General features: G+C 40.9%; 1 protein-coding gene across 1 annotated transcript in view; it reads left to right on the forward strand.

Moving 5' to 3' along the window:
• jag1b (jagged canonical Notch ligand 1b) overlaps window positions 1–16,828 on the forward strand; it is a 77,281-nt gene that overhangs the window by 14,727 nt on the left and 45,726 nt on the right. Inside the window, exon 3 of the mRNA XM_041789107.1 lies at window positions 9,581–9,632. Coding sequence (XP_041645041.1) covers window positions 9,581–9,632 — 52 coding nt within the window. The remainder of the gene's footprint in view (window positions 1–9,580; window positions 9,633–16,828) is intronic.

Below are 16,828 nucleotides of genomic sequence, written 5' to 3' on the forward strand. Positions count from 1 at the left end.
GCTGATCTTTATCGCGCATGTTGCTCGTCTGTTGGACAGTGTCTGCTCGGCCAGGGGAGATAAGGAGACATATGGCCACACTTATTGCTCTTGGACGTGTGCGTGTCTGTTGGGGTGTGTGTGTGCTCTGTAGTTCAAAGAGAAGTTGTGAGTCAGCTGGGAGCCTGGGAAAAGCGAACCTGGCAGTGGCAGACGGTTCCAAGCTGATAACCGCCTCAAGTTATGGGGTGTTAGTGAGCAAGGAGGCAGGCTGTATCTCACTTTCTGGAAGCTGCTATTTGGTCTGGAGCTAAACATTTAAATAACAACGAGGCTACTCGGGAAATAAAGCCAATAGGACTTTGTTGAGAAGTAATACAAAGGCTGTGAGTGAAGTGGGCTGAAGTTTACCTGGAGTGAACCAAAAGCTGCAACTGTCAGACCTAAGAGCATGATTTTATTTTGGAAAACTGAGCTTTAAAGGTGAAATATGAATGAATTTTGCACTGAGATGTCTTATTTGATTAGTGAGCTTTCAGTTGAGTGCTTGCATTACCTCATTCATCTATTATTTCATAGTTTTAACAGGATATAACTTGTCCACTTGCAGTGGAAACACCACATGTGATGTCAAAGACTGCTACATAAGGAAACATGAAGTGCCGATGTAAGCTGCTGTTCTGTTGCTGTGTCTCATTCATGTTTTGTGCTGCTTACTTGTCGTGAGCCATGATTATTCTGTGCCCCGTTTGTGCGAACTTTGGTCCACTAGGAGCTTTTTTCATCTGGGAATCTTTCCCATGATTCCCCACTGGCTTGATTGATAGCCTTTTGCCGTTGAAATTTATACCTTATTTAGCTATGCTAAATTTGTGTGTGACTAAAGTATTTTTAGTCGTTGCTGACGATTTTCTCTGTACAAAAGAAGGTCCGTGTTGTGACGCTGCCAAGTCTTTAAAACTTTTTTGATCCCACATGTTCACAACCAATGCAATCTTTGTTAAAAGTAAAAAGTACCAAAACTGTTCAAAAGAGAGAAGATGAATCAATCCAAAAGAAATTGTGGGCAAATTCCTGCACACTGTCTAAAGCAATTTGACGAGGGATGCCCACGTTGTCCACCAGTCTGCCCTAGAATTCTGTTAGGTCAGGTATGGGAGCATGTGCAAGTCAGGCACTTCACCGTATCAGCCCTGGTCCTGTACTTCTCTGGCCTCCTGACGGCCATTGTCCAGGCCCCTCTTCAGGTATCCTTCCAGCTAACCTCTCTAAGATGCAGAAGGCCACTCCCAAGGCCTGGTCCATCCCATGGGGTCCTACACACCCAGTATACAGGGAGATGGGATCAGGCCTGAGAAAGCACGCCAGGTACCCGTAGAAACACAGCTGCCGGTCTGGTATCCAGCAGCAGACCCTTCCCATCCCTGCTTCCCTGAGCAGGTCAGCATTAGACACATGCTTCTGCAAATAGTAACCCAAAAGTGCACCAAGGGCTCTGTGACCCCAGATCTTATTCTGTCTTAATTTGTCACCTGTCTGTACTGTTTGAGGTCCAAACTGTTCTATTTTTCATTAACTTGATCCAATTGGCCAAAAAAATCATAAATCTAGGCTGTGATTCTCAATGAAGAGTTGATAGTGGGTCCTGAAGCTTGACCAGTTGAGAAACACTTGGTGTAGAGCATCGAATCATTGCTGCAACAGAAGGTTTATATATCAAACTGGCATTTGAATAGGGCTGTAGATGTAATTGTAATTTTTTTTTCCCCAATATTGCAATTCTGTTTTTGATAGTCGATTATTCCTTGACTTTCTTTAATTCCTAAAGGGCTGAACAATTCTTTTAAAGTGTCTAATACCGATGATTTTGACTTGTATCGAAAATTGGATATGAATTGCTGCATTTAAGGGTTTTTGTCATTCTTATATTTAATAAGAAAAAAGTACAAAATGAAGAAGGTAGGATTTTTGTGGACTATTCTAAAAAATGACTGATCGTGTGATTTGTCATGTATAACATCTCTGCTGCAAGAAAAAGTTTAAAACGGGTATTTTGACATGAACTTCAGGTCAAAGAAATATTGCACCTTTTGGGATTTGAAAATTGCAGCAGGCCATAATCTAATTTTTGATTAGTTGTCCTACCATTCTATGTAGACTATGTCAGATTAAACAGGTGCATTGATTGCACTGGTGGGTGAATTTAAGCTGAAGCAGAACTGAACACTGGTGGTTCCAGTCCCGCTATCATGAGCCACACTTGGTGAACAATTTAGACCTGATTTACCCTCTGACAACTTTTAAGAGTCTGTCAATTGTAAAATTTTTCTGATTGTTTTTCACAAGTCAGTAAGTCTGTATTAAAGTTTCTTTCTAGAATGCTGAGAAATTAGTCATCTGGGAACATCCCTAATGTAGACAGTGTGCAGGAGTTTTCCTGAAGGTTTTAGTACAGTAGCTAATTACCCAGTACCGGGTGTCTAGGCCTTGCATATTTGTTGCTGTGGTGTCATTATTGTTTGATTTTGCTGGTATTATATCAAAGTTTAAAGTTCTGGTATCCTGACAGCCCTGCCGTGTTGAGGCAGGATCCGGCAGCTTTGGGTGTGATGGTCACGTTTTTCTACATCTGCCTCATTAAGCTTGATTCCTCCTGACAGCAGTCCACCACAGAGTGCTTTAATAATTTTTTTTCCTCCCCTCAGCCTGGGACACAGTGTGAAAGTTTTGTGGTGCAGCAGGTGAGGCGGGCGTGTTGATGTTTTTATTTGGCAGGGGTCCATTGTTGCTGCTCGTCTAACTGCCTGTAAACGGATCCAGTGCTGCTCAGAAACGCTGCAACTGTCAGAGAGGTCACGGAAAGGGGAATTTTGCTGTTGTAACTTTCAAATCCTGATAGTATTCTGTTCTACTTTTGGCTCTTCATATTAGTCACAATCACGTCAATTTAATGTTGCAACAATGACTAATTTAAGATTTCGAGATAATCTACTCATATGTGTGTTGGAGTGAGTTCCCTTTCTTTAAGTTGAGACGTTTACCGCCACATGTGACGTGTTTGCTCTGTGTGGGCTTCTCAGACTGATTTGCTCACACCTCAAAAGTTTTAGCTGGAATTGCACAGACTGGAATGATGCTTTCAAGGCTGGGAAAAAAAGGCTTCATTTAGGAACAATCATGCTTAATCTTCTGCGACAGAGTCCAGGACACATTAACTGAACGAATCAATAACATGACATGGCTTAATGTGGACGAGGAGCCAGAGGACTCTTGTTCTTAGTGTTAATACAAGGTTGGGTCAGAGCAGTGGATGATTAGGTATCACATTACCACTGACTCACATACTCGAGCTCTGTGTCAAGCCGTTGCAGCCAATAGTGAGTCAGAATGAACTGTAAAGTCTGTGCTGCTGATGAGCCTGCATTACAAATAATAGCTGCCCTGATTGCATTGAAACTCTGGCATAGGATGAGACAAACGTCTCCTGGAAAAATGGAAAGTTGAATGGCTGACAAAACAAGGTGAAGCCATGAAAAAAAAAAAAAGCTTTAGGAGTGAGTCATAGAGTTTTTCTTTCAGTGGAAAGTGAACAGGGGGGTTTCCTTTGAGCAGGTTTGTTTACCATGAAGTCATCGCAGCACCGTGGACCACAGCGGCGGAGCAGAGTGTCTGAAATGCCTGCGAGCAGCGCTGCTTGGGGTGAGAATGTGTGCGAATATAACGAGTAGGTGTTTCTAGTGGAAGCCGGAGCACTGTAAGTGGATTACACTTTCTCACAATCGCATACCTTCTCCCTGAGTCCGTCATGCACGCTGGCAGCAGCATTGTTGGGTCCCTCATGACTGCGACACAGGGCGATGTGAATGTGTAAGCTGATATCGGTGTGAGCGCTGCCGACCTTGAATCAGACAAAGCGTTTTCAGGAGCGCTGAAATCAAGACAGGCCCTCCGGAGTGAGCCACTCAGACTTCAGTTTCTCTCTCTCTGCATTTTTGTGTGAGTTTTTTCTCCTCTGTCGATCACACATTCTTCTTTTTTCACCCTTGGAGGCACCGCGGCACATTTTTTAATGCCTTTTAAATAGGCGATGCTCTTAGATGACTTGTGTCGAATTTGGTTAAGCACCTTTTTTTTATTCTTAAGATTATTTTTGTGCCTTTATTCAAGGAAGATTAGAGGAGGAAAATAGGGGGAGAGAGTGGGGAATGATAAAGTAAAGGAGCCACAGGATGGACTTGAACCCGCCCTTGTACACCAGGTTTACAAACATAACCAGGAGGCTTCTGGTGTCCAGTTGCAGAAAAATGTGGGAATATTTTAGTACAGAATCCCTTCTTAGGAATTTGTGCAATTTAGACAGTTTCAAAAACAGTGATGTTCTTTAATCTTGCATTTGATTAAATGCAAAGTATAGTCCAAATTTTGTCCAGGTGTCAAAAATTAAGAAAACTGAGGTGAACTTCCGACGCTCTTTTCTACATCAAAGTTGTGTTAAACCATGTTGTTCCAAAAAGATGCTATCGGTGCTATTTGTACGATGTTGTTTACATCTGATTAAAGAGTGGTGGGGCAGCATGGCGGTTGTCATTACAAACAGCTACAGGGGGTGCTAGTTAAAAATGAACTTTTGACCAGCATGGTGTCACTGGAACTGATAAAAAATACTCAAAATTAGTTAACCAACTCTGGGGCCGACTACCAAGGGATCTGGGCTTATCGAGCTAATCCTGTGCATCCTAATTAAAACAAAAAAGTTCTCAAGATTTTGGACCGAGGGATCCATATAGTGCTGGGAAATTAATGGAAAATTAGTTTAAATCGCATTATGGCCTGTTGCAGTTTTCAAATCACAGAAGGTGTAATATTTCTTTGACCTGAAATTTGTGTCAAACTACCAGTTTAAATTTTTTTTGCAGCAGAGATGCTTTGCATTACATACCATGCTTCATTTTTGTACGTTTTTCCTAATAAATATAAGAATGACATAAAAATGATCATTCCCTTTAATAAAACAATGCATATCCAATTTGCAATAGGAGTCAAAATAATCACAATTAGAGCTTTTTTCCCAAAATTGTTCAGTCCTGGTTTAGTCTAAAATTATGTTGGTTATAATATAGAATGATTTAGTGCTTGTGTTTATTGGAAAATACATAATATGAGGTACTCAAGAAATAATCGCACATCAAATCGCAATTTGCAATATTGGGTGAAAAAATGGCAATTAGATTATTTTCCCAAATCATTCAGCCCTAATCCAAAATTAACTCTGCAGTTGGATTGTCATGCAAGTCCCCAGTCAATCCAGAAAATTCCCAATGTACTGTGCAAATCATGTCAAATTTGGTTTGCTTTGCAGAATTCTAAAGATTTTTTGCATCAGTCTTCTAGTCTAAAGTTGAGAAAACACTCAAAAAACAGACCAAATTGAGTGCTACTTTTTACATAAAGCATTAGCAGGTAAAAGTGGGAAAAGTGTTGGCAGAGCGTGGATAGTGATAGCTGTTCTAGCATGGCTAGCCTTCTATCCTCCTTGCATGTTAATGTCCAAATGTCTGTGCTGAAGGTGTACACTACTTCAGATGAATGGTCATTTGAGTCAGCCTGTGGGCCATCTACTCAGCTCCTACAAGATACTATCAATGCTATTCACTGTGCTTGTTTACATCCAGGAAGTAGAGCATTATGGTAACAAATAGAGCCACAGTGGCTAGTAGAGCCAGGAATTTATGCTACAGTTAAGACGGAATATTTGAGCAGGATTCTGGGCCTGAGTTGATTATAAAATTTAACCTACTAGTAATTCTAATGACAACTACAGAGGGCGCCAGATTTAATTGTTTAGAAGGCAAGAACACATATGTCTATTCTAAGTTGTAACAGGTGTTATGAAGAATTCTTAATTAATCTGTGAAGTAAAAGATGCAGATGCTGTTGTGTCACTTTAAGTAGTTAATAGCATACAGACACAGACAGACGTAAAAATTCAGCATTTTCCACAGAAGAGATTGAACGAGTTACTTTGACCACTACAAACAAACTTCATGCTGTCTAGCCGAGGTTTCCTTGAAGTTGTTGTGCTCAAACACTTAAGTCTGCATTCAAAGCACATGGTACTAAGTGTTTGCAAATACACCAAACAATGCAATCTCAGCTAGGTTGCGAAACAGAACTTCACTCTCTCAGAACGTTGGAAATGCTTGAGGCAACATTTTATAAACAAGAAAACCAGCTGATTGTTTTCTCGAGTTATGCTGGTTACTGTTGTTGGGACAAGGTTGTATTTTAGGGAATTTCAGAGTGACGGATCTTTTCCTTTTCCGTGCTATTTTTGATTTTAACTTGCCTACTCATTGTTTGTGGCTGTTTTTAGCCGATCAGACTCTCCTGCTGTGTGGGTGTCCAGTTCTCGCCATGTGTCATTCATCCTAATCGTTGTGACGCAGAGACCTCTGCACCACAACCAGCTTATCCCCCGTTAATCAGATCAACAGCACCATTGTTACAAGTTAACAGTTAGCAGCTTCCAGGCCTTGTTGTGGGCTTACTCAATGAGAGGGAGAAACTTCAACCGTGGGAACCGTGGGAAACTAGAGGCTGTGGATTTGGACTTGGACAAAAAAAGTACATGTACGCTTAAAAATATAACGGAAGCTTTTGTTTCTTAAAATTAGACTAGACTGCTGAAGTGATGAAAAAGCAGTGCAAGACTGGTTAGAGTAGGACTGTCATGATGCCAGAATCAAAACTTCCATGTGGCACTAGTGGGCCTCACGACAAACCAGTAAGGGTTCTGGTTTGAACCCAGGGCCTTTCTGTGTGGGGTTTGCATAATGCTCTGTCCAGGTACTCCAGCTTCCTCTCAGAGACATTCTCATTAAGTTAATTGTTGACTCTAAGTTGCCCGTAGATGTGGATGTGACTAGTTGTTTCCTTCCCTGAGCTCTGTGATTGACTGGCTACTAGTCCATGGTGTGTCCCACCTCTCGCCCAGTGCCAGCTGGAATGCAGCCCTCTGCAGCTCCATATGGGATAAGAGGAAAAGAGAACGAATGGATGGTACAAGAAAAAATTAATCAAAACAAGGGATGTGCTTGGTTAGAGAGCTAAAAAAAAGTCAGATCATTGATTGGCTGCGCCAGAATTACTTGTCAGTTAAACAAACGGTTATTATTTTAAATAAAGTCAGGCCCTAATCAATCTTTAAATTGTATTGAAGCTCCAGTTACTGCCATAAGGCTCTACTACTCAGACATAGACAAGCACAATGAAGTTTTTTTGCTTTAAATACGTAAAATAGTGCATTTTAGACGACAACTATGTCATTTACTGTGCATCAGTATTGAATATATTGATACATAAATACACTATATTTCCAAAAGTATTCGCTCACCTGCCTTGACTCGCATATAAACTTAAGTGACATCCCATTCTTAATCCATCAGGTTTAATATGACGTTGGTCCACCCTTTGCAGCTATAACAGCTTCAACTCTTCTGGCAAGGCTTTCCACAAGGCTTAAGAGTGTGTTTATGGGAATTTTTGACCATTCTTCCACAAGCGCATTTGTGAGGTCACACACTGATGTTGGACGAGAAGGCCTGGCTCTCAGTCTCCGCTCTAATTCATCCCAAAGGTGTTCTATGGGGTTGAGGTCAGGACTCTGTGCAGGCCAGTCAAGTTCATCCACACCAAGGAGCATGGAATTGTCCAAAATCTCTTGGTGTGCTGAAGCATTCAGAGTTCCTTTCATTGGAACTAAGGGACCAAGCCCAGCTCTTGGAAAAACAAGCCCACACCATAATCCCCCCTCCACCAAACTTTACACTTGGCACAATGCAGTCAGACAAGTACCGTTCTCCTGGCAACTGCCAAACCCAGACTCGTCCATCAGATTGCCAAATGGAGAAGCCCAGTTCGTCACTCCAGACAACATGTCTCCTCTGCTTAAGAGTCCAGTGGCGGCATGATATACACCACTGCATCCAACACTTTGCATTGCACTTGGTGATGTATGGCTTGGATGCAGCTGCGCGACCATGGAAACCCATTCTATGAAGCTCTCTACCACTGTTCTTGAGCTAATCTGAAGGCCACATGAAGTTTGGAGGTCTGTAGCGATTGACTCTGCAGAAAGTTGGCGACCTCTGCGCACTATGCGCCTCAGTATCCGCTGACCCCGCTCTGTCATTTTACGTGGCCTACTACTTGGTGGCTGAATTGCTGTCATTCCCAATGGCTTCCACTTTGTTATGATACCACTGACAGTTGACTGTGGAATATTTAGGAGCGAGGAAATGTCACGACATGACATTGTGTCGATGACGGGGCATCCAATCACATTACCACGCTGGAATTCACTGAGCTCCTGAGAGCGACCCATTCTTTCACAAACGTTTGTAGAAACAGTCTGCACACCTAGGTGCTTGATTTTGATAATAATTTTAATGATAATGTGCAGTTGTGATAGTACTGGACAATCTGGTTATTTGCAATTCCAATTCTGATATGATACATGAATGACATCATGAGACTATTTGCTTGGCTATCAAGGAAAATGCAGAAATTAATGATAGTTCTAAACTTTGTAGAAATAAAAAAAAAACCCTGTATTTAAACACTGCTTTCAACATAAATTTTTTTTGAAGTTTTTCCCTTTTTGAAAGTCAAGGTACTTCTACAAACTGTAATAACGCACTTTTGTACATTTAAAGGCCTTTCTGCATGCATTTTGTAAATCTGAAAGAACTTATTATTACAATTGCACAGCCTAACATCTCAACTATGATAAGATAAATTGTGCAGCACTACAAAAGCCCACAAGTCACCCAGGTAGATCTCAAATCAACATCTGTTTTCACACCACAGCAAAAAAAAAAAAAAAAGAAGTTGAAGGCATCCATTATTGGGAAATTTATTGATTTTCATGATTAAAATCTTACATTGAAGCTCCTATAAACTGTTTGAACTGCACAAATGCAGTTCCAATTCTGAATTCTGCCAACATCATGTGCAATTAAGACATCGTATAGGATTTTGCCTTTTAGGCGGTGTCCCATCTTTAAATGGCAGAAATTGATTCATATTTATTGAAAAGGAAAGTTTTGACAACCAAGTGTCTTGCATAAGCTGTACTCGCAGGCCAGAAAAGGCTTATATGACATGGTTATTCAGGAGAAAGGAAGCGAACATCAGAAAGCAAAGTGGGCAAAAAGATGCTTTTTCCAGACTCGAGAAATAAACTTAAAAACTGTCATAAAAAGCTGCTGCACCATTTTTCTATTTTAAATGCAACAAGATGTTTCACGTCAGTGAACTTAAATTTCACTTATCATAGCTGTCCTCTCTGATCACCGTCGGGATTATACAGAAGAAAATCTGACTCATTCTCAGTGTTTCCTAATTGCATTTTACAAGTCAGTTTGCATGGTTGCTAACAAACAAAAGGTTGTCAACTGTTCCCCTGCTGAATGTCTGACAGAAGACATCTGCCTAAATGATTAAATGTTAATTTTTATGGTTTTTTTTATGATCCACTGATTGCTTTGATGATCCCGCTCTTGGCTAACGCTCCTTTTATCTCTTGTCTTGTCTCCCGCAGAGGTCCTACACTTTGATAGTGGAAGCCTTGGACTTCAACAATGAAACCAGTGGTGAGTGCTTGTCCTTGTCTGCCATCTCCATCTTGCCTTTGTCTCTTTTTTTCTGTCTCCCTTCCCTCCCTTGTGGCAACGTCTGGGAGGAGTCGTGTCGCGTTGAAGGTCAGAAAAGGAAGTTTATTCTTCCTGAACTCCCTGCCCTCGTCCACATGGTCTGTTGGGTGTCTGTGTGAAGAAAGTGTGTTGACAGGTGCCTGTAAGGCAGGGAGCAGGGACAAGGAAGCGAGGGGGGAAGAAGACGAAGAAGAAGCGGGGATGGGGAAGACGGGGGTGCAGACAGAGGGGAGGAAGTGAGGCGAGGTAGAGGAGGGGGGATACAGAGGGGACCGAGCAGTCGGTATGAAAATGTTTTCATTTTGTGGATGACTGATGGCGGTTGCTGCCAGCCTGGGCTGGGGTCACACCGTCTCACTGTCACTGAGGCGTGAAACGGAGAGTTCAACCGGTCGATGGTCCCCGCTCTGAGACCAATCTGCAGCCTCAACGCAGGATGACGAATTAGGGCTGGGTAATATGGACAAAAAACATGTCTCGATAATTTTCAGCTGGTTGTAGGGATGCACAATATTTTATTTCAGCTGAAATCTGATACGCCGATATTTCCAAAGTCATTTTAGCTAATACCGATGTATTCACACTAGTGCTGCGTGATTTGGTAATAATGTGCAATTGCAATTAAACTGGACATTATTTCAAGTTGCAGTTGCAACCCATTGAGCACCTAGATCAGTGATACTCAAGGTTTTTACCCATTTTTGCCCCTTTTGACCATTTTTTCTCCCAATTTTCACCCATTTCAGTCACCTGTTGCCATTAAATACCACTTGTTTCCTGTGTTTTTGCCCATTTTTGCCTCTCCTGACTGCTTTTTGCCCATTTTAGTCACTTTTCACTCATTTTTTGCCACATTTGGACCCTTTTATGTCACCTATAACTCATTTTGTTGTCACTTCTCACCCATTTTTTGCTACTTTCAGACCCCTTTTCCACTGTTACTCCCCATTCTTACCCCTTTTCACCCATTTTTGTTGCTTTTTGACCATATTTGCAGATTTTAACTTATTTTTATTGTACGTTAAGCTGCTTTTGCTTCACCACTTAGATTGTGACTCTTGCAAAGGTATTTTTCCACAATTTGGCTCATTGGTTGAGCAGGGTTGAGTAACTCCGGCCTAGATATTTAACTTTTGAAGCTGATATCTGCTGATACAGTACCCTCCATCCCTGGCATTACATGTACTGTTTCCTGCTGAATGAGACTACACCTGGATGGTAGGGCTGGTAGAGCTGCGTATCCTCCCTGCCTCATTTTGTAGGCTTATACTTTGTGTTTTTCTTTTTTTGTGTGTTTTTCTGCTCTTTTGTATTCATCAGCAGTTTGTTGTATAAAGATGCTCAAATAACCTCACTAGCTTTTTGAAATGTTTAACGCTACAACGCTGAATGCATAAATGTTTGTTGGTATTGCAACCATCATCCTAAGTTGCAAGGAAGCATGCAAAGCTGCATTTTAACATGAAATGTCACTCCTTAAATTGGGCATTTATGTATAAATGGACGACTCTCTTGTGCATCGATGATTGTATTTGGACTTGGAAAAAGACTTGGGCATCTGTAAATTTTACCTGGGTGGCCCACTCGAGTGTGATCTATTCATGGCAAACCCTGACATGATTTACATTTCAGTATTTTTTCTGAAAAGGTCTAAAATGTTTGCCACAGCACCAGCATGATAAACTTTGACGTGATTCTAGCAAAACCAAACCGTACTGAAACCTGTTTGATACCACAGCAACAAATCCAAGTCAAAAAATAAAGACATGTAATGATCTTATGTGGTGCTTTTAATAGAAAGAGAAAGAGCACGGTCTAAATTGCACAAATGCATCAGAAACATGTATCCTCACTAGGGCTGAACGGGCTGAATTTCTTAAGTTCTTCATCCCATGCAGTTTACAACAAAAACAAGCAATAATTAATTCTGTACTATAACCAACACAATGTTCGATTAAACTAGGGCAGAACGATTAAAAAAAAAAAAATGTATTCAATATGTATTCTCATTTTGCAAATTTGATTTGAACTGTTGTATTAAAGGTAATTATATTTTTTATATAGTCATATTTAATGAGGAAAACATACAAAAATGAAGAAGTAGAATTTTTTTGTACACTATTCTAAGAATATGGCTTTAGAATGATTGCTAGTATGTAACGCATAACATCTTCACTGCAGAAAGAGTCCTAAACTGGTATTTTGACACAAATTTCAGCTTAAAGAAATATTGCATCTTCTGCGATTTGAAAATTACAGCAGACCATATTGCGATTTAATCCAGTTTTGATTAATTGCCCACATGTTTTTCCAAATGTTGCTCATGTATTTGTTCAATTTAGACAGCAAGTTGCAGTTTTAATGAAAGTTTAGATTATTCAAAAAAATAAATGAAGTAGTATTAAGTGTTTAAAACATTTTTTTTGTTGCTATGGTATCAAGCAGGCATCAATATGATTAATTTTACTGTTTTATTTTCTCTTGCAAGTTCTACCCACTTCTCCAAATGTTGCCTTATTATTTGTGCAACTTTGAAAATGTGCAGGAGTGTGCCTGCATTTTTGATACTTAAAAACAATAAATAACCCAGTATTGGTTCTCACTCTAAACAATCTTTTGTTGAGCTTGAAGTCTGACATCTATTTCAACTCATCAGAGTAACCTATATAAAGATAGAATGTTTTGTCGTGCCCTACAGCTCATTAAAAAATGTATGGCTGTATCATAAAAGCCTGATTTATTGCCCAGTGTCTGGCCGTCATCACGGTTACCTCTGGTACAGGTGTGCTGCAGACCGGGCTCTGAGCATGTGCAGTTGAAGTCTCTCTGGCGTCCAGATTGAAACGCCGAGGGTGTTCCTCCCATGAATGTGGGAAGAGCGCTGCGGCAGCATGCTGGATCTAAATTCTGGTTGCCAGGTTTGGTCTCTGCCGTTGGCTGTGCTTGGATTTCTGCTGCTCGGCGGTCGGATTGGCGACAGCGTGGTGATTCCAGCTGAGGGAGGGCCGTGTCCCTTGCTTGTTTATGCGGGTCTGCTCGAGGTCAACAAGGTTTCGGTCTTTTCTGCTGTATTTGCCGCTCCCTGGAGAGCTATTAGGGCACTGGTGTGAAAAGCCCCCTGAATGTACACAGTCAATGCTGGTTAAGCTGCTCTGAGCTCCACCAGGCCCTCTCACAGCTCTGATGGGACAGCCTGAAAATAGACAGATGACTCATTTTCAAAATAAAAGCACTCCTTATCATAATCAGAAGCTTAAAGTTTGCTCTTATATGGGGATGTCAGTCTTCAAGTGTTAATAGCAATCCAGTCAAAGTCAGAAATCAATGAATTAAATTTTTTAAATCACATAATAGTGTTCTGTTTTCGCACTGAAGAAGGGCAGCAGCTTGCTGCCACTCACTGTAGCACCTTCCTGCTCTCACAGTGACGTAAAATAAGTCCATTTCTGTTGCTATACATGTCACATTTCAGTTTAAGAAGCACAGACAGCTCAGTGGACGAGTCAGATGTAATCTGAGCAACTTGTTATCCAACATATCTCTTGTCTCGTGTCTTTAACTTTATTTTTAGCTATTTTCATTTACTTTTAGATCTGAGGCACATCCTGTAGTTAAGCTAGTGTTGTTACACCAGTAGGTTCCTTATTTTCTTTCAAAATAAAAGCAGGTTTTATCCATACAAGAGGTGAAGTTATCTTATAGCTAAAGTGAGTCTAATCTACTGAAGGTGAAGAGGTCTGGTATGGACGGTAGTGGATTTTTGCAGACAAGTTCTTTTAAGCTAACACTGATACATTAATTTATGAATTTACTTCAGACAAAGCTGTAGTTTCGTCCTTCAGAAACAATCTAAATTTGAAGGAATGCGGATAAACAAACCAAAAGACTGCTGAAGCAGGGCTGTTGTTCCTGCCTCAATTCCCACAAAGTTATTAGTTTATCTGACCAATGTTTAGAGCCGATACATGGCTGATATTTTAGGTTGGTACATTAGTTCAGATATTGGCACGATTGGCCCTAAACGTATCTGTGGATACAATAATTTAATCTTTAAGATAATATCTGTTGATACTGAAACCATGACTTTAAGCAAGGAGACAGCTTCAAAGTGCTTATTCTGACAAGTACACTGTAACCAGTGTTATGAATGGAGTGCATGTACAAAATGACTCACCTTTGTCCAATGATCTCTGTTTCTCAACCACCTGTTCTTTATTATGCTTTTACTTGGGTAATTTAACTGCTTTAAGCTAAGGATGCTTTTCCTCTTGTTTGAATTGAAATAGGCTTTTATTTTGAAAAAAATAAGGCACCATTGGTAGATTGAAGGTGATGACATTAGATTAACTGCAGAAAGAAGAACCTGCTATGGACTGAAAGTAAAAAAACAGTCACAAAGAACTGTAAAAAGTGACATGCTTAATCCATCCATGCTCAGGTTACTTCTGACTTGTCCACTGAGCTGTCTGTAAGCTTTTAAACTGAAATGAGACTATTTTACTGTGAAGGCATGAAGACGTTACAGTAGGGCTGCCCATGTAGGTTTATAGAGGGGAGAGCTCTCTGAGGCTCAGCCGAACTGGGGCCCCATGGAGGTCAACAAAAATCAACATCTATTGTTAAATTAAACTGTGATAGCCACATTTTATATTCAACCTGAATAATAAAGTAGAAACTGCTGAAATAACTTGCATGGAAAAGCACTGAATGCAGTGCAAAGAGGCAAAATATTGGTCAGAAGTGGCAAAAATGGGTTAAAGAGCAAGAAAAGAACTGGTAAAAACAGTGGTCAAATGGCTAAAATGTGCCAAGAATGGGCAAAAAATGTAAAAGAATGGGTTTAACGTGACAAAAGTGGGCAAAAACAGTAGAAATGTGTAATATGTGGCAAAAATTGGGAAGAAGAGGCAAAATTTGTTAAAGTGGAAAAAGAAGCAGCAAAAAGGAGGGCTTCGGTGGCTAAAATGGCTAAGAAATTGCTTTAAAGTGGCAACGATGGGTGAAGGCCGCAAAAATTTGTTAAAAATTGCAGGAAAGGTGACAGAAATTGGAGAGAAGCAGCAAATATGGGTAAAAGTGGCAAAAAGAGGCAGAAAAACAGGTTCAATGGCCTAAAATTTGACAAAACGGGTTTAAAGTGGCTAAAATTGGGCAAAAATGGTAAAATAGAGCAAAAAGTTGGACAAATGGGTTACAAGTGCCTATAGATTGGCAAAAATGGGCAAAAGGCATAAGAATGGGTCAAGGTGGCAGAAGGAAGTGGCAAAAAATGATTAAAACTGCCAAAATTGGGGGGTTTAAGTGGAAAAAGGAGCATCAAAACAGGCAGAAACAGTGGTGAAAATGTCAAAAAAATGAGCATGAATAATTAATTTCTACCTCAGAACCTAAAAAATAGCTTCAGATGCTTTTAGCTCCATAGTTAGGAAACTGTTAGCTGGGATGCTAGCACCAGTGCTACTGATCAAACACACATGCATTGACGTCATCAATAAATACGACTGTGGAGGGCTCTCTGAGTTGTTCAGGGGTCCAGACAACTCTGTGGGTGGGCCTGGTAAGCTGCTGCTGCTGCCCTGCTACAGTAGCTTAACTACTGTGTCCCCAAAAAGACAAATTAGAACACAATCATTGTTTTAACCTTGACAGCCCAACTAAAAGAAGTCCATTTTGTTTTGAACTCCTCCTCCAGAGCGCTTTTCTATCATGAAAATGTGGTGTTCGAGTAAAAGCAGTCCTGTTTTAGTGTATTAAAGTAGATCTTTTCTCCGTTAGATGTGAATTAGATGCTCGTTGGTGACCTTTCTAGGCCTTCCAAAGCTCGTCGGCTGTATGTTTAGCTCCAAACCAGGCAGCAGGTAGTAAGGACGTGTTACTCCTCACACTGCAGGCCAGCAGTCGGTAGAGAAATGCCACACAGCTGAGCTCTGGATTCCAGTTCTCTGTGAAATGTTACCGGGCACTGTGATTTCAGTTTCCCCCTCCCCAAATACGCCACAGCACAGTAAATAAATGACAGCAGCCCCCCCACACACACACTGAACCACATTGCATCATACTACACAGAGGAGCGATTCACCCGGCGGTCAGCCACCTCTGCTCATGTCGGTGCAGTAAATAACAGCTGTGACATATTTTTCATTCTCTCCCAGGTGGAAGATTTAGATATCAAGTCATGAGTGCTGCATGTGTGGTGTGGATGTGCCAACTGTGTGCTGTGTGGAGACGGTGCTGAGCAGGTTTGCTCACTTTTAATGTGTTTGCTTTGCGTGTGAGGCTCATCACAGCCGTCGGCTCCCGGGTCAGTCCTTGCCTGTTTGACTGGGCCGTGACCTCTTTATGTTTGATGAGAAAATAGGGGCTGCTCCTGGCTCTCAGTCTCAGTGTTTTTAGTCTATTTTAGGTCTGAAATGACACCAGAATTCAAAACTTTAACAGGATAAAAGTTGAAATTAAACACCTTTGAAGCCTGTTTTAACACCATGGCAAAAAACCTGAAGCCTTTGGCACCCAGTGTTGGGAAATTTCTTGTTTTGATTAAGAAGAAGTGCAGAAAAAGTGTGAGCTGAGATTGTGAATGCCTTGCTTTACCAGAACTTAGAGTACGTCAGGTTTTAAATAAAGCTTTAACTCTGTCTTATTCCCCATCAGTCTCTCTGACTGAACTGGATAGAGACGAGTAAATTGTTCCTTCATAACTGAAAGAAGAGGAGCAGTAGTGGCTGTTGCCATGGCTGGTTCCTTGCAAACAAATGCCATCAACAGAAAAGAGATCCTGGTGTTTGAATCCACCGTGGGGTATTAGTGAACTGGTTTATAGTCCTGCTAGTGTAACATACAGTTTGCTGCATGCTACATTTGTCTGTTTATCTTTTTTGCAGAGCTCTGCTGCTGTCCCTGCTACAGGCAACCAACCACATGCAAATAAGGCAGGACTGGCATGTGTTCCTGATAAAATTATGATAGCATAGTATTGTATTATGATTTATGCAAATTAAAGCCTGGTCAAAGTCATTGAGGGTCAGATTATCTGATGGTTCTAAAGATTATCTTGCCAGATTTCCCTCAGTTGTTGTGCTAATAGTGAGCTCACTCTCTGATCTGCTGTGAGGACGATCAAAGTCGCCCTGACTCGA

This window comes from Cheilinus undulatus, linkage group 6, assembly GCF_018320785.1.
Source record: "Cheilinus undulatus linkage group 6, ASM1832078v1, whole genome shotgun sequence".
NCBI classification, from domain to species: domain Eukaryota; kingdom Metazoa; phylum Chordata; class Actinopteri; order Labriformes; family Labridae; genus Cheilinus; species Cheilinus undulatus.